The 16,292-nt window shown below is 33.9% G+C and overlaps 2 protein-coding genes across 2 annotated transcripts in view; both read right to left on the bottom strand.

Moving 5' to 3' along the window:
* Positions 1-16,292, bottom strand: part of LOC134854153 (protein phosphatase 1 regulatory subunit 12A-like) — a 69,307-nt gene that overhangs the window by 43,851 nt on the left and 9,164 nt on the right. Inside the window, exon 4 of the mRNA XM_063870279.1 lies at positions 310-491. Coding sequence (XP_063726349.1) covers positions 310-491 — 182 coding nt within the window. The remainder of the gene's footprint in view (positions 1-309; positions 492-16,292) is intronic.
* Positions 5,294-14,527, bottom strand: LOC134854342 (uncharacterized). Its single transcript, XM_063870562.1, has 4 exons — positions 14,510-14,527; positions 6,523-7,175; positions 6,045-6,214; positions 5,294-5,487 (listed from the first exon to the last, which is right to left on the bottom strand). The coding sequence occupies exons 1-4, from the start codon at positions 14,525-14,527 to the stop codon at positions 5,294-5,296; spliced, it is 1,035 nt and encodes a 344-aa protein (XP_063726632.1).

Here is a 16,292-nt window from a genome sequence, read left to right as displayed (position 1 = left end):
TCATTCAATTTAATTAGTTTTATTTGAGCTTCTTATTAGTTAGGGAAATAAAAAGTTGATCAAACAAAACATTTAAACTTTTTTTGACCGTTACAGTTTCTTGAACCATTATATTCCTTCATTGATTTTTTTCATTTTTTACTCGTCCCTACCCACTGCTGGGCCTTCATAGAGAAGGCGTGTTATCCATTTCGCCGAAGCCGTTCCTGTATTGAGTCTAAGGTCGGCTCAGACAAGGTCACATCCATACATTTATTTTAACCTCTATGATTCATACGACCGATATTTTGAACATTCATTCCATCTCACCTGGAATAGGAAGATTGATGTCCCAGAAGTTGTAACCCAGCAATAAAGTGATAGCCACTCCTAGGAATGAGGTGTACTGGATCTCAGTAGTATCCACCATTTGGAACTGGATAGTGCCAACTGCCAGTTTGCGGGAGAAGAAGAGCAAACTATAGGAGTCCGTGAGCAGAAATAATGCCAGACTGAAAAAAAAATGTAATTATAAAAACAAAACCAGATTAGCAAACTACAATATGAGACTAGTTGAATCAACACAAGCGAAGCAGGACTTTTTCATCACTTGTGATAGAGCTTTTTAAAAAGAATTAGAAAGAAATAGACTTATCTAGTAAATCGTGTCACAGTTTCTCAATTATTAGCAGCATAATTATTTCAAATGAAGCTTACATGTTACCGCGCTTAACTGCCTGCGTATAAAACAGAGTTGCCTCCTGCATAATTGCTAAAGCGAAGAACCAAAAAATATATTGTAAGTTTAACACGAAATAAATTTTTCGATCATTTTTGGAGAGATAGAGGGGTTGACCATGCAATTAGAGTAACCATGAGTACTTCAATTCAAACTCAAAGTACTTCAGTTTTGGGGACAACGGGATTTAAACCGCAGACCTGCTGGCCAAGAGTCAGTTGCCTAAACCACTGAAGCTTCAATAACATGACTGTTAGGTATATCGTAACAGCAATTACCAGGAAGCAATGAATGAACTTGATAAAACGAATACAATACCAAAGCTATTTGAACCATTTGAACCGGGAACTGAACTGCATGAAGATTGAACTCATATCACAAAAACTGAACACATAAGATGCGAATTAGGTTACAAAAAGTGAACTAATCGTAGTAGGATAGCAAGCAAAAATTTGGAAAATCTCCAATGAACACATTATGAAACCAAAAAAAGGAGATTTTTTCAAAAAATTTGGAGGATACTTTTTCAAATTCTTTTTGGTGAAATTATCCCAATTTGAAAAAACTGGATCAAAAACTAATTTTCTTATTCCACTGAGAAATCTTATATTTGAAACCTGCTTTCAAAACTAAACTAAGTCAAGTTTCGTCGCGCCATTTGAACCTCGTTATTGAAGACCATAGTTTTCCTTTCTTTCAGCGAAAAAATTGAATTGAACATAAAAAGACAAAAAAAAATCAACCTCGAAAAATCAAGCTAGAGTATGATCAAATTATAAAACTTTCCTTAATTCAGAACAAAAACAACCATATAACCTGATTACTGTCTTCACTTCGTTCATTTACACTTAACAAGCGCTGCTTCTGTAAATAACAAAAAAAACAATACAATTCAAACTCAAAGAACTACAGTTTTGCGGACAACGGGATTTAAACCGCAGACCTGCTGGTCAAGAGTCAGTTGCCTAAACCACTGAAGCTTCAATAAGATGACTGTTAGGTATATCGTAACAGCAATTACCAGGAAGCAATGAATGAACTTGATAAAACGAATATAAAACCAAAGCTATTTGAACCATTTGAGCCGGGAACTGAACTGCATGAAGATTGAACTCATATCACAAAAACTGAACACATAAGATGCGAATTAGGTTACAAAAAGTGAACTAATCGTAGTAGGATAGCGAGCAAAAATTTGGAAAATCTCCAATGAACGCATTATGAAACCAAAAAAAAAAGATTTTTTCAAAAAATTTCAAGAATACTTTTTCAAATTCTTTTTGATGAAATTATCCCAATTTGAAAAAACTGGATCAAAAACTAATTTTCTTATTCCACTGAGAAATCTAATATTTGAAAACTGCTTTCAAAACTAAACTAATTCAAGTTTCGTCGCGCCATTTGAACCTCGTTATTGAAGACCATAGTTTTCCTTTCTTTCAGCAAAAAAATTGAATTGAACATAAAAAGACAAAAAAAATCATCCTCGAAAAATCAAACTAGAGTATGATCAAATTCTAAAATTTTCCTGAATTCAGAACAAAAACAACCACATAACCTGATTACTGTCTTCACTTCGTTCATTTAAACTTAACAAGCGCTGCTTCTGTAAATAACAAAAAAAAACAATTATACTTTCCTTAAAAACACAGCGGCTAAGCTGAGCTATGCGCCACTTGCAATAAAAAAAATCAATCTAAATGTACTGCTTATATAAAGTCAACTAGTGCTTTATATGTAGTGAATTCAAGACCCAAACCGGAAACTAAACTGACAGAGTATACGTCGACAACCAGAGAGCAGAAAATTTGGAATACAGCACAAACATAGCACAAACTAGCAGAGAGAAACTGAGACGAAAACCGCTAAGTTAAAAACATGAAAAAAATGTGATAGTGTCGAGACCAGCTAAAACTACCAACATTTTCATATCGTTGTAAGAACATCTAGAGTAAAAATCATTTTTAAGAAAATAAAATGCCAAATAAGTCAACTGAACAATAAATTCGCATTGAAACAAAAACTGTGTAGGGATAACAACCCAACAACACTAACTGCGAAAACGCGAATAGCTTGCATAACAATTCCGTGCTTAGTAATCAATAAAGCGAAAATTTTGATAAACTTTATTTGTAAAGTTACTGTTAACAAACTTTTCAAAAAATGCAACATAAACTCGCAAGAAACTGATAAATCATTTTTTTTTAATTATTGGCATTCAGAAAATAAGAAGAAAGATGAATCTTCAAAAAAAGTCAGTTGAAAGGGAACTCAGCGGGAAAAAAATAAAGAACATTTCTGGTTTGAAAAAACAAGTTCCGGCTGAATTCGAACTTCAAGCTTTTGTCGTCTCAAGCATATGTAAAACCTCTACACCACATGCGCTGGATATTTGATATAATTCTAATTTCTAACAAACGACTAAAAAGCCAAAAAATGACTAAAATAAAAATTTCTAAAAAAATTTTTTGAAAAATTTGATACATTTTCATGTTTAATTTTCTTATTGTATTACAAAAAGCTTAGAAGAGTAATTTCACTTTTTAAACCATTTGAATAAAACCGAAAAAAAACGAAACAACCAATAGAACAAAAACATTTGGAAAATAAGCCCACATAATTAAAACCAAACAACCTCAAGGCCGAAAATCTACCAAAATCTGATAAATTAAAGAGGCAACTTTTAACATAAACACAAAGCCAATACAGTAACCATGCTTCTAATTTATTATTCAGCGAATCTGTAGTTATCTGCAGCACATATGTTGTTATTAGAGCATTTTAAGACTTTCTGAAAAAAATCACCAAGACCTATTTAAGATTCTTCACTGCGTTCATTACTTTAAATTAAAATTTATTATTTTGTCCTCTTTCCTTAAAATAAAACGCTGAGAGGATTATGAAAAAATCACAGCGACAAATTGAAAAGTCTGCAAAAAAGTTGGAGCCAGTTTTCATTCGAAATTGGATTTGCAGTTTTCTATCGCGGCTCGAATCACGACTGAAACCGCTTCAGTATGATATAACACATAACAGTGTAGTGCAGTTCACTACGTTTTGCTGTAGAACCTGAATTAAATAGATAAAAAAACACTCGAACCCAAGAACAGAGAAACAAGAAGATTAGTGGCAAATGATAAATTGACCTACAAGTGCTTTATACAAGAAATATTACTCTTAAAATAATTAAATTTCGGAATATATGTAGATTAATAAGAGTCTTAAAGCCTCCTGTCCAATACATGCGAGTTTTATTTTCATATCACGAACTGCTCGGATGGAATGAAATATTTTCTATCGAGCTTTCGTTCACGTTCGTGTTAGCTGAATTGTTTTCTTCGTAAATTGACAAGTTTTCAAAATGCGACTTTCTCCTCCGACTTAGCAAAACAGGCTGAGCTGTTCTGACTCGTTTAGTACTTTGGATGTCTCTGGCAACTTGTGAACTTGACGTTGCTAACGTGTAATTCGAGACTCGGGGACTGGGTCTTTTGTTCACGCAGTAGGTTCGGTTTGTGAGGCCGGGCAGCTCCGTGTTGTTGCGAGGACTACTGAAGGCTGATGCGTCCGAAAACTCGTCACTTATAACAGGTACGCAAATTGTTGCCTAGAGTCAAATAATGCTTGGAGTCAAGGATTGGTGACCATTTTATGAAGCTCTCTGACCAATTTTTCGTCTATTAATCTCAATCGCCGGTTTTCACCTCTCAAATTTCAATCGCTTAAGAACCTTTGAGATATTTTTTGTGATTCATGCAGGGGCAGATCTAGAATTTTCTCGAGAGGGGGCGGATTTTCAAAAAAATTTCAAAAACCCCGACTAAATTTTCCGAGTTTTGTCGACTAAATTGGGCTCTTTTCCAGTTTCCCACCCCCCTCGTAAAACTTCAAAATAAATATGATCAAAAATTGTTCACACGGCATTTTGCATGTAAGAAATGTTGTGAAAATTTGTTCTCTTGTTCACACTGACAAGTTTTAATGCAGTTTATTAACACGAAAAGTCATTTTAAATAAGTTTTCATGTATTAAATTTCCGAAAAAATCAAAGGGGGGAAACTGGAAAAGAGTCCTAAATTGGTTTTCCGAGCTCTGCCAAAGCACGAAAAAGACCCTGTTTTGTCCAAATTTTGTGCGCCGCTGGCAGAATTTTGAAAACAAATGCCAAAAAATGCGTCTTGAGACACTTTTTTCGGAAAATTTTAACCAAAAACGCTTGTTTTTTTTCGGCGCGCGCTCCCCCCTCAAAATTAGTATATTTTGGCGCCTTAAGAAACATTTCAGGGCCAGTCAGCCAAAAATGGATACCTCAAAATAGTACAAAGAAGGGACCCCTTCAAACCCCCTCCCTAAATCCGCCCCTGGGATTCATGTATCTAGAAGCTATATAAAGCGATATCAAAATATCCCCTCCACCTTTCAAAATTTCTAGTTATCTGCTCACAAAAGTTGGTTAGTTCACTATACCAAATTTTATTGCATTATGACAATTTAATTGCACAATGAAAATTGAAATTGAAAGGTGGAAGAATGCGGAAAAGAGCCAACATCTTCAAACGTAAGTGAACTTTCACTTTATGCCAGTATAGCGTGCCTGTTGACGGGAGAAAGTGACTCGGAAGATGATGACAAGACCTGGAGCTCCTCGAAGAATGTGGTCTCACTCGAACTGCTCTTGTCCCCCTCTTCCGTCTCCTCACTCTCCATGTGTAGTTTCCCTCTTTCATTCCGCTTGGGCAGTTTTATTATGGCTTCACTTTGTTCAGCCTCTATATAGATTCTTCATTTCCCCTATCCATTTTTTAAAATTATAAGTTCGAATAGCAGGTCATCAAAGGTTTAGAGTTCAATTAAAAGTTCAATGCTTGGGGTAAATGTTAATTCAAGAGTATTTGTAGGTTTTCCTAATTAAGAGCTCAAATGGCTAGATTCTACAAAATTTAGTGATAACGAAACCTTGTCATATAGATTTTGATCAAGTTTTAAATGAATCTTGAAGGATAGCAGCAAAGCGGAGATTATTGAGCAGTCATTGCATCTATCATTTGGCCTTTTTTCAAAAACAGTTTTGAAAAAAATTTTTGTCGATCATTAAATTTACCATGATACTAAATTCTCAATTCCGAATATAATAGTTCAAACACTCATAAGCTTTTAAAACATTTTCAAGACAAAATGAGTTTAGGAATTGGGTAGAAAAAGAACCCAGTATACTTAATTTTCTCTCTGGTTCACGAGTTAATATTTTTCAAACTCGGATAATATTTACAACACAACAGTGAAAAATGCCTCTTTTAGAATTTTTGACGGCTGGGGAAAAGAAAACCTGTGTTAATATGGTAAATGCTTGAGCTTTCATCAACTTTAGGCTGTGGTTCTGTGATGTTGTAAAATTCAGTCGCATTCGGAGTTTCACTTCTGTCATGCGTACTTTCTGTGCATTGCTGTGATTCTATGATGGCTTTTCGGCGTTGTTCCGAGTTGTTCGTACAACAACTGTTTTATTAGGCTCTTTTCTCATGCCATAAAGAAACTTCGTTCAAGTTGGCTAAAATAAGTCTTTGCGCGCAGCACAAAAACAAATGTTTTAGTAGGGAAAGGAAGGGCGCTCTGGTTCTAGATAATTGATCCTCAATTCCTTAGAGACCCGCCCAGCACTCTAATGCTAACGATCTCCAAGAGAATTAAGAAAATTACTCGAAATCAAACGGCCAAAAAAACAATGAAATTGCTACAATCATCAAACTAATTTTTTCTCCAAACAAAATACAAAAAGCGAATAGTTTTTGTTTTAAGAAAAGAACCTTTTATCATCCACGTCCGCATCTGAAGATTCCATTGTATCTTCATGACAACGCAATTCGTGGGATCCTACAGGTCGCATAGAGATCCACCGCGTCACCCTTTCATGATGAGTCACCCAAGTGATTTCTATTTCCTCGTGAACAAACTCTTCGCTAATTTCACTGTCGTCATCCTGCAAATCAGTTTCAATGATTTCTGATTCCCGACCTGTAGTTCCAACTTGGTAACCCTCATTTAAGCTTCGAGTCGTATCCCCGATAACCGAGAAAGACTCTGAGTCACAATTCGACAATCTACCCGACGAAAGTTGTCGATTCTCCGATAGAACTTCGAAGTTATCGGCGAAACCCTCTTCGGATCCCAGAACTACGAAGTCGTTATCAAGTGTTGATTCGGCTGAATGACACCCCGAGGTGACGATGGTCGATTCAGAACGCACACTGTCATGAGATTCATTTTCGTCGCAGTTATCAAAACTCGGAATTTGGAACTCCTGATTTGCGGTTTCAGCATTGACAGAAAAACTAGACGCAGCTTCAATTACTGACCGTAGACTCTGAAATATCTGAGTGAAAGATGGCCTTCCATATATGGCAATATTCGGGTACTGAGGGAAAAGCTTTCCTAATAAGGAAATAAGTTCTTGGTCGGTCTGAACAAACCCAATATCGCGATTCACAAACAAGTTGGTAACGTTTTCCAGAATCAACCAGTGGTAGCATCTGGATCTCAGTGTCAAATCGAGAACAATTTCCCTGACATGTCTTAAGACTCGAGGAATTGAGTCGAAGGTCTTTTGACACACAATGCAACATGCCTGCGAGAACCTCAGTTATCAAATTCAATGCAAAACATTGGAGCAAAAATATTCAGGGGCTCACCAATCTTTCACCAAATAAAAAAGTGAACTTTCACGTTTTACATCTTACAATAACAACTATAAGTTCTAAATGTTGAATGAAGAGCACATGATTTTGCAATTGGACGATTGGCACCGATAAAAACCATCTCAACGTGGCGAATCTGAGCTGCGCATTACTTGCGATAAAAATGAATGGCAAACTGAGAAAAATATTGCCAAGAAAATATTTCAAGTAAACGGAGACTTTTCGGAGATGACTGATCTGATTTAACCATCTATAAATTTGTATATAAATTTGATAAGCACAAAAAATGATGCTCTGTATGGACTTGTAAAAAATAAAGGAATAGATGACATTTGCGAGTTGTCGCTTTCCTAAAGTTTTTGCAGTTGCCTTTTGTTGCGAGTTAACAGGGCAGCATTTTCCGCAAAAAAAAAACTGATCTGTAATTTTTTGCCTCCATTTTCCTCAGCCAATACCATTAACTAGTTGAAAATTTTTCATTGCAAGGAAAAGAACAAATATGTTTTCGTTTTCATTGTAACAAAAGGAGCAGGCTGTATCAAACTACTGTCGTTTTTTCTGCGCGGTGTGATAGAAAGATCTGACAAAAATATAGAACTAAGGCCTATTCAACATTCATAGCAACAGGCAAAAAATCATTGAGAAAATCAAATAATTTTCAGAAAATTGATTTTTTGAATTTTTGAAGTTTTCTGATACCCAAATGGCGCTAAAAAACTGATTTAACTGGAGTAAAAATAAATTTTCAGGGCTTAAAAGTTTTACGGCTTATCCTTTTTTGTATAATAGGCCTGCTCGATTGCTCTATTCGATCGAAATTTGATTGAAAATCAAAAACTTACAACCGGTTTTTCTCGATACTGCGACAATTTTTGAAAATTTTCTAATGTCGTTCAATCCAGGACTAAAAGGGCTTTAATATGATATATCACTCGTTCCACTCCGATGAATTTTCGTGGTTCCTGATTTTGCGTGGAAAACCAAAATAAAATTAAGAAAAACTAAAACACCCCCGAATATATATTTCCTCGCCATTTTCAATGGTCGGAACAATGACAAAATTGCTCAAAAAAAACTTTATCACGTCACAAAACTTTTTTCAGCATACACATATTAATTGAAACGACAAAGGCCATCGCAAGAGCCAGAAAAGAAAATACGCAACACCTTGTAAGCTAACAAAATTTTATAAAATACCCTCATTTTAAAGACGTTTACATGACTCTTCAAACATATATGGAATGTATGACAAAATGTTGAAATTTAAAAATCTGCTGAAATTAATGCAAAAAAAATCAGCAAAAAAAATTAATATTTTGTTGTTTTTTATCAAGGTTAAATAGATGATAGGCAGATAATAATATGTTTTTTTATTTAAAATAAAGAGCCATTTATATGTTGTTAAAAGCAGGAAAAGGTCCTTTGGATGCCGTTCTAACAATATAGACTCAATTTATTCCACTCTTTAAGAATTTTTAGTCTAAATAGCATAAAATCTAATTGTTATCGACACGGACAACTCTTTCGATTCTGTTTAAAATCTAAACTTCATTCCTTATATAATTTTTTGAGGTCATCAAAACTGGCTGAAACAAAAACACCCGTCCTGTGCCATAGTTTGTTCAAATCACTTCGTGAAGTAGCGAAGAAAAACGTGGCAAAAAAATTAAAAGTGCGTAGTCTGATCAGCACACACTTCATTTGAATGTATTAAGAACAAGAATGAAATTTAAAAACAAGAATGAATCCGCCTAAAACAAGAATGAAAACAAAACTAACATATTATTGGTCGGAACCTGACAACGAAAAATAAAAACATTAAAAAATCAACCATATAGAAAATCAACCCTAGAAAGAGCATATACATAAATGCAGCAATGCACATTGATTAAGCTCAGGATGCAGTTAATGCTTTTGAAACTGCTAAAAATGATCTTTTGCAAATGAAGTAAATGAAGGTTGGAATCCTTTGCAAATGAAGGTTGGGAAAAATTTTGGTGCTTTAAAAACATACTCAGCAGACAAATGGAAAACTGTCAATTAACTCAAGGAAAATACTCGAAAAAATGTTCAACTAATTTGAACATCTCTATTGTTGGAAAATTTATACATGCATAACGCTGAAGCTGTTTGAATTTCATGAATTTGATTTCTTTCCAGCTTTACATCCTATTCCAAAATTATCATATCAAACTGCTAAAAAAATTTCGGCTCTTTTCCTGTTTGATTTTTTTCTTTTTCTGAATTCAATTCACGAAGCCAAGTTCAATATGAGTTGCAAAAAAATTATCACGAAAAGTGTCAGCGCGAACAAGTGAACACACTTTTTAAACATTTGGTACATGCAAAACGCCAATGAGCAAAAGTGGAACAACTTTATACTGTAATTGTAAGGAAGAGGCGGAAAACAAAGTAAGATTAATATGTGCAAACGAAAGTTTGCATTTAAGAATTGTTGTTAAAATCTATTTACATAATCACGCTGACATGTTATTTTACAATTTAAAACTTCGAAGTAATTTTAAAGCAAATTAGCTGGAAGTGTGCTGAAAAAAGCCACGAATAGTCTCTTATGATTGACAAAAAAATTTTCGGCTCTTTTTCTGTTTTATTTTTTTTTCTGAAATTCAATTCACGAAGCCAAGTTCAAGATGAGTTGCAAAAAAATTATCAAGAAAAAGTGTCAGCGCGAACAAGTGAGCACACTTTTTAAACATTTGGTACATGCAAAACGCCAATGAGCAAAAAGTTGAACAACTTTATACTGTAATTGTAAGGTAGAGGCGGAAAACAAAGTAAGATTAATATGTGCAAATGAAAGTTTGCATTTAAGAAATGTTGTTAAAATCTATTTACATAATCACGCTGACATGTTATTTTACAATTTAAAACTTCGAAGTAATTTTAAAGCAAATTAGCTGGAAGTGTGCTGAAAAAAGCCACGAATAGTCTCTTATGATTGACAAAAAAACTTTCGGCTCTTTTCCTGTTTTATTTTTTTTTCTGAAATTCAATTCACGAAGCCAAGTTCAAGATGAGTTGCAAAAAAATTATCAAGAAAAAGTGTCAGCGCGAACAAGTGAGCACACTTTTTAAACATTTGGTACATGCAAAACGCCAATGAGCAAAAGTTGAACAACTTTATACTGTAATTGTAAGGTAGAGGCGGAAAACAAAGTAAGATTAATATGTGCAAATGAAAGTTTGCATTTAAGAAATGTTGTTAAAATCTGTTTACATAATCACGCTGACATGTTATTTTACAATTTAAAACTTCGAAGTAATTTTAAAGCAAATTAGCTGGAAGTGTGCTGAAAAAAGCCACGAATAGTCTCTTATGATTGACAAAAAAATTTTCGGCTCTTTTCCTGTTTTATTTTTTTTTTCTGAAATTCAATTCACGAAGCCAAGTTCAAGATGAGCTGCAAAAAAATTATCAAGAAAAAATGTCAGCGCGAACAAGTGAGCACACTTTTTAAACATTTGGTACATGCAAAACGCCAATGAGCAAAAGTTGAACAACTTTATACTGTAATTGTAAGGTAGAGGCGGAAAACAAAGTAAGATTAATATGTGCAAATGAAAGTTTGCATTTAAGAAATGTTGTTAAAATCTGTTTACATAATCACGCTGACATGTTATTTTACAATTTAAAACTTCGAAGTAATTTTAAAGCAAATTAGCTGGAAGTGTGCTGAAAAAAGCCACGAATAGTCTCTTATGATTGACAAAAAAATTTTCGGCTCTTTTCCTGTTTTATTTTTTTTTTCTGAAATTCAATTCACGAAGCCAAGTTCAAGATGAGCTGCAAAAAAATTATCAAGAAAAAATGTCAGCGCGAACAAGTGAGCACACTTTTTAAACATTTGGTACATGCAAAACGCCAATGAGCAAAAGTGGAACAACTTTATACTGTAATTGTAAGGAAGAGGCGGAAAACAAAGTAAGATTAATATGTGCAAATGAAAGTTTGCATTTAAGAAATGTTGTTAAAATCTATTTACATAATCACGCTGACATGTTATTTTACAATTTAAAACTTCGAAGTAATTTTAAAGCAAATTAGCTGGAAGTGTGCTAAAAAAAGCCACGAATAGTCTCTTATGATCGACAAAAAAAATTTCGGCTCTTTTCCTGTTTTATTTTTTTTTCTGAAATTCAATTCACGAAGCCAAGTTCAAGATGAGTTGCAAAAAAATTATCAAGAAAAAGTGTCAGCGCGAACAAGTGAGCACACTTTTTAAACATTTGGTACATGCAAAACGCCACTGAGCAAAAGTTGAACAACTTTATACTGTAATTGTAAGGTAGAGGCGGAAAACAAAGTAAGATTATTATGTGCAAATGAAAGTTTGCATTTAAGAAATGTTGTTAAAATCTATTTACATAATCACGCTGACATGTTATTTTACAATTTAAAACTTCGAAGTAATTTTAAAGCAAATTAGCTGGAAGTGTGCTGAAAAAAGCCACGAATAGTCTCTTATGCTTGACAAAAAAATTTTCGGCTCTTTTCCTGTTTTATTTTTTTTTCTGAAATTCAATTCACGAAGCCAAGTTCAAGATGAGTTGCAAAAAAATTATCAAGAAAAAGTGTCAGCGCGAACAAGTGAGCACACTTTTTAAACATTTGGTACATGCAAAACGCCAATGAGCAAAAGTTGAACAACTTTATACTGTAATTATAAGGTAGAGGCGGAAAACAAAGTAAGATTAATATGTGCAAATGAAAGTTTGCATTTAAGAAATGTTGTTAAAATCTGTTTACATAATCACGCTGACATGTTATTTTACAACTCAAAACTTCGAAGTAATTTTAAAGCAAATTAGCTGGAAATTTCCTGAAAAAAGCCACGAATAGTCTCTTATGATTGACACTAAAACATACCCCGCAGAAAAAATCTAAATTGTAAAAAAAAATAAAAATAATTAATACGATTTAAATAGGTGGCGCTTTTCCAGTTTCTCACTCCCTCGGAAAATTATAATAGAAAGTTCTGGATTCAAAACAGTTATTCAAGTCTGTTCACTTGCTCAAGCTGACATGTTTTGTTGCAATTCAGAAGATCAAAAGTCATTTGAAACAGGCCATATTAGCTCTAATTTCAGAAAAATCAAAAGGTTTACGGGAATAGAGCCGAAAAATAGCTGCGGAAAACTGACGAAAAGGTCGGACTAACTAGCTTAATCAAAAGACATCTGCGCACTGTAAAATATTATAACAATGCTCAGATGAGTCTTCAGAAAAGTTCAGCTATTTTAACTTTTTCAAAATGCCAAAAACAAAATCCGTCAAAATGTTTTAATAATAAATTAGTTTCCAAGTATATGCAAAACAAATACACTTGAGAGAACGTCAAAGACGTTTAGCCTGTCGAGTGACGCCTCAGGGGCAAAGATAACTATGCTAATCATTAAATCATAAAACTTATGCTTTATCACACAATTACGCCTGTCTAAATCCAAAAAAAAATAAAAAAGCCCGCAAAACATTTTGCTTATTTACCGAATTGATATCAGAAAGCAAAAAAAAGAAACACCACTTACCAGAATGATTCCAAAAAGTCTTTGTTATCTATTATATAAAGATCTCGAAAGAGATGCAACATTTTTTTGAGTCGTTGTTGTCCTTCTGTCCATTAAAATTGATTTATCAAATTTTATTGAAAAGTTTAAAAAGTTTTTGATCCTGATGATTATTGTTCTGTTTTGATCGATTTCGGCTTTTGTCGTCGACTTTAGTTCTTTAACCCTATTAGTCAGGAGGGCTCAAGCTCACCCACATGTAAACAGTCGTTAATGTTGTCATTAGTGTGCTGCTTTCTCAATATTTTGCTAATGTTTTCATTAGTTCATATATGTGAAGTTCTCTATAAGTGAAAATTTTGTATTTGTTTTTCACTATTCGTAGAGTTTCCATTTTGTTCAGGTTCGTAAAATTCTGTTCCGCCTTATGTTAACACTTTTTAAATCAGTTTTATTTGCCGGACCAAATAACAACAGCAATCCATCTTGTAACACTCGTTGAGTGTATGCCTTATATAACTTTAAAAGAGATTTCTCAAAGAGTTTAATGATGAATTTTGCCTGTGTGTGATGACAATCGATTTATCGAGTGATTTAGATGTTGTTTGTATTTAAAAGTGTTGTCTAATGTAACCCCTATATATTTCATTTGTTAGTTCTAACGCTTTAATGTTCAAATTGATTTAGCAGTTTAATTTTGGCTTGAATAGGGGAACTTTACTTCTACTTTCACTTACTGCAAAATTATTGCTCTCCATTCATAACGAAATGCGCTGTAATTCTTCGGACCTTGTTTTATTTTCATCTTTAACAGTTCAAAACAATGTTGTGTCATCTGCAAAAATAGCTATTTCAAAATTGTAATACTTCAGGAAGCTTGGGGCACCCCATACACTATCGCACGTTTCTGTGATAACTGTTTTTCATTATCAACAGATTGGTATCGTTTTTCAAGGTATGACTTCAGAAATCCATGCATTGAGTTCTAAAGCCATATCGATAACATTTTTCTAGAAGAATTGAGTGATCATTGGTATCAAATGCTTTAAACAAACCAAAACATATTAATGCTACATCATCTTTAGCTGATAAACTATTCGAAATGGTCTCTATAACATCCAACACTGCATCTACTTTCGATTTTTTTGATTGATATCCAAATTGATTTGGCGTCAAAACTTTTTGCGATAGTATAAAATTTTTCATTCTGTTACAGAAGCACTTTACTTATTACCTGAAGAAAAGAACTGGTCTGTTTTCCATAGTTATTTTTCTTTCCACTCGTAAAAAACGGTATTACTCGGGTAACTTTCAAAGCTCGAGGAAAGTACAGCTCCTCAAGCAACTAAACGGCCATGCAAAATAACTACATACGGCCGGATCTATTTTTAAAAAACGATAATTATTATAACCCTTAGAGTCCGCTGATGTTTTGTTTTTCAAATTTTCTTATAAAAAGAAAAATTTCATGATCGCTTGTTTTCTGAAAGACTATTGACTCAGTAACTGTTTTCACGATTTCTAAATTCACTGGTAGTTCGAAGTTTTCTACTAATTCTTTCTCTATACTTACAAAGTAATCGTCGTTCATCTTATCGGGATCGAACTCTACTCGCTGATTAGTGCGAACACCATTAGTTTGTTTGGCTAATTGGAACAAACTTTTTGAACTGTCCTTTGATTGATCTGTTTTGTTTTCGTAGTGAGTGGTTTTAATTGTCTAGATTAACACTGGCTTTTTTTCTATTGTTTTTGACCCGAGATTCCCCAGCTCCCCGAGATTTTTCAATTGAAAATTTTTTATAGTTATTTTTCTCTTGCTGCTATAATTTTCACCCGATTGATCACCCAATCCTTATAGTTAGGGCGAGAAAAAACTCCTTTTCTAGTATTATTTCATTCATTGCTGATAGTATATTTTCATTTAAATTAAAAGTTAGGAAATCAATGGATTTAGAGAAATATTCAGTTTCAGTTCACTGTAAGTCGTTGTAAATCAAACAATTGAGGTCTAGTTGTTTTTCTTCCGACGATTGAACTCTCTTGAAGGGTCTGTTCAATTTCCTTAGCGTGGAAAAGTCATTTACATTCTTTTCACTCAAAGCCCCTTCAGTTTTTAAGTATACACCATGATGATCTGGTATTGCGGTAACTTTTGTTTAAACTGAACTCGAAAAATTTGTGAAAAAAAACATCAACCGAGGTCTGCGATTTAGCTGTTTCTCTAATTGAGTTGCTTGTTAATCTTGGCTACAAACCTTGAATTAATATTGTGCCTAGTAGTTTTTCGTACTTTTGTTGTCTTCCATAACTTTTATACTTATATCTCGTAGAATACAGAATGTCTAAAATTCTAGAATGTCTAGTCTTCTTGTAGAATGTCTAAAATTTCATCTATTCCAACAGTTGGTGATTTGTGAAACACAGTTAAAATCAATTTTTCTCCCTCTCTCAACATTTTTACCGATAAAATTTGTAAATGATGGTGCCATAATTAAGTTAACTACCACTACTGGGATTTTAAAAATGGAATTTGGAATGTTCAAAAAACTGAACCTCCTAAAAGAGCGAAAATTAATAGACAGACATTAACCCAAAAGCAGAAAGTTTCCAATTTGCAATAAAAACAGATCCCGGTCGGATTTGGGCTGAAGGCTTTTGTCGTCTCATGCAAGGGTGTTCCCTCTACGCTTAAAGCACTGAATGGTTGGGCAATTTAAATTTAACCTAGATCGAGTTGAAGCGCGTGTCACTTTTTCGCGTGCTAGTTCTGTGAACAAAGTTTTTTTACGGGAAAAAATCTAGCACCCGGTTGCAAATCCTAGCTTATTTTAAGGGTGCTTCAAATAAGGGAATGGAAAGGAGCCGAAACGAGCCTATATTGACACTTACAAGGCTTCATTGCGTAAATAACCAAAGCTGCAAAAAAAACAAATGTAATTAAAAAAAGAGCCAGCACAATATAACCCTGTAATAGTAAAATTAGGCACTTTTCCAGTTTCCCCCCTTTCAAAATACCGAGTTTTATGTTTGATTTACGTGTTATTACGGCTAAATGCGTGATGTTATGCTGTAAAGTATGAAGAACAAATCTGTTCACAGTTGTCGATTTGTTCACCACGCCAAATTTCATTGCATTATGACAACGTTAAATAAGCTTTTCAAAATTAAATTTGAAGGGGGGGGGGGGACTGGAAAAGAGCCTAAAATTACTGAGTGGGGGCATATATTTCTTTGTTACAAGACTGGGGAGGGGCTAAAATAAGAAAAACTCATAATTAGTTGACCCATGATGAGCTTGTTAACTGAAGCCATCTCGAATAGTTGTGTAATTTTATGCCTGTCTATTCAACTGG

The sequence above is a fragment of the Symsagittifera roscoffensis genome, chromosome 9 (assembly GCF_963678635.1).
Source record: "Symsagittifera roscoffensis chromosome 9, txSymRosc1.1, whole genome shotgun sequence".
Taxonomy (NCBI): Eukaryota; Metazoa; Xenacoelomorpha; order Acoela; family Convolutidae; genus Symsagittifera; species Symsagittifera roscoffensis.
This window is presented reverse-complemented; position numbering and strand designations above follow the sequence as displayed.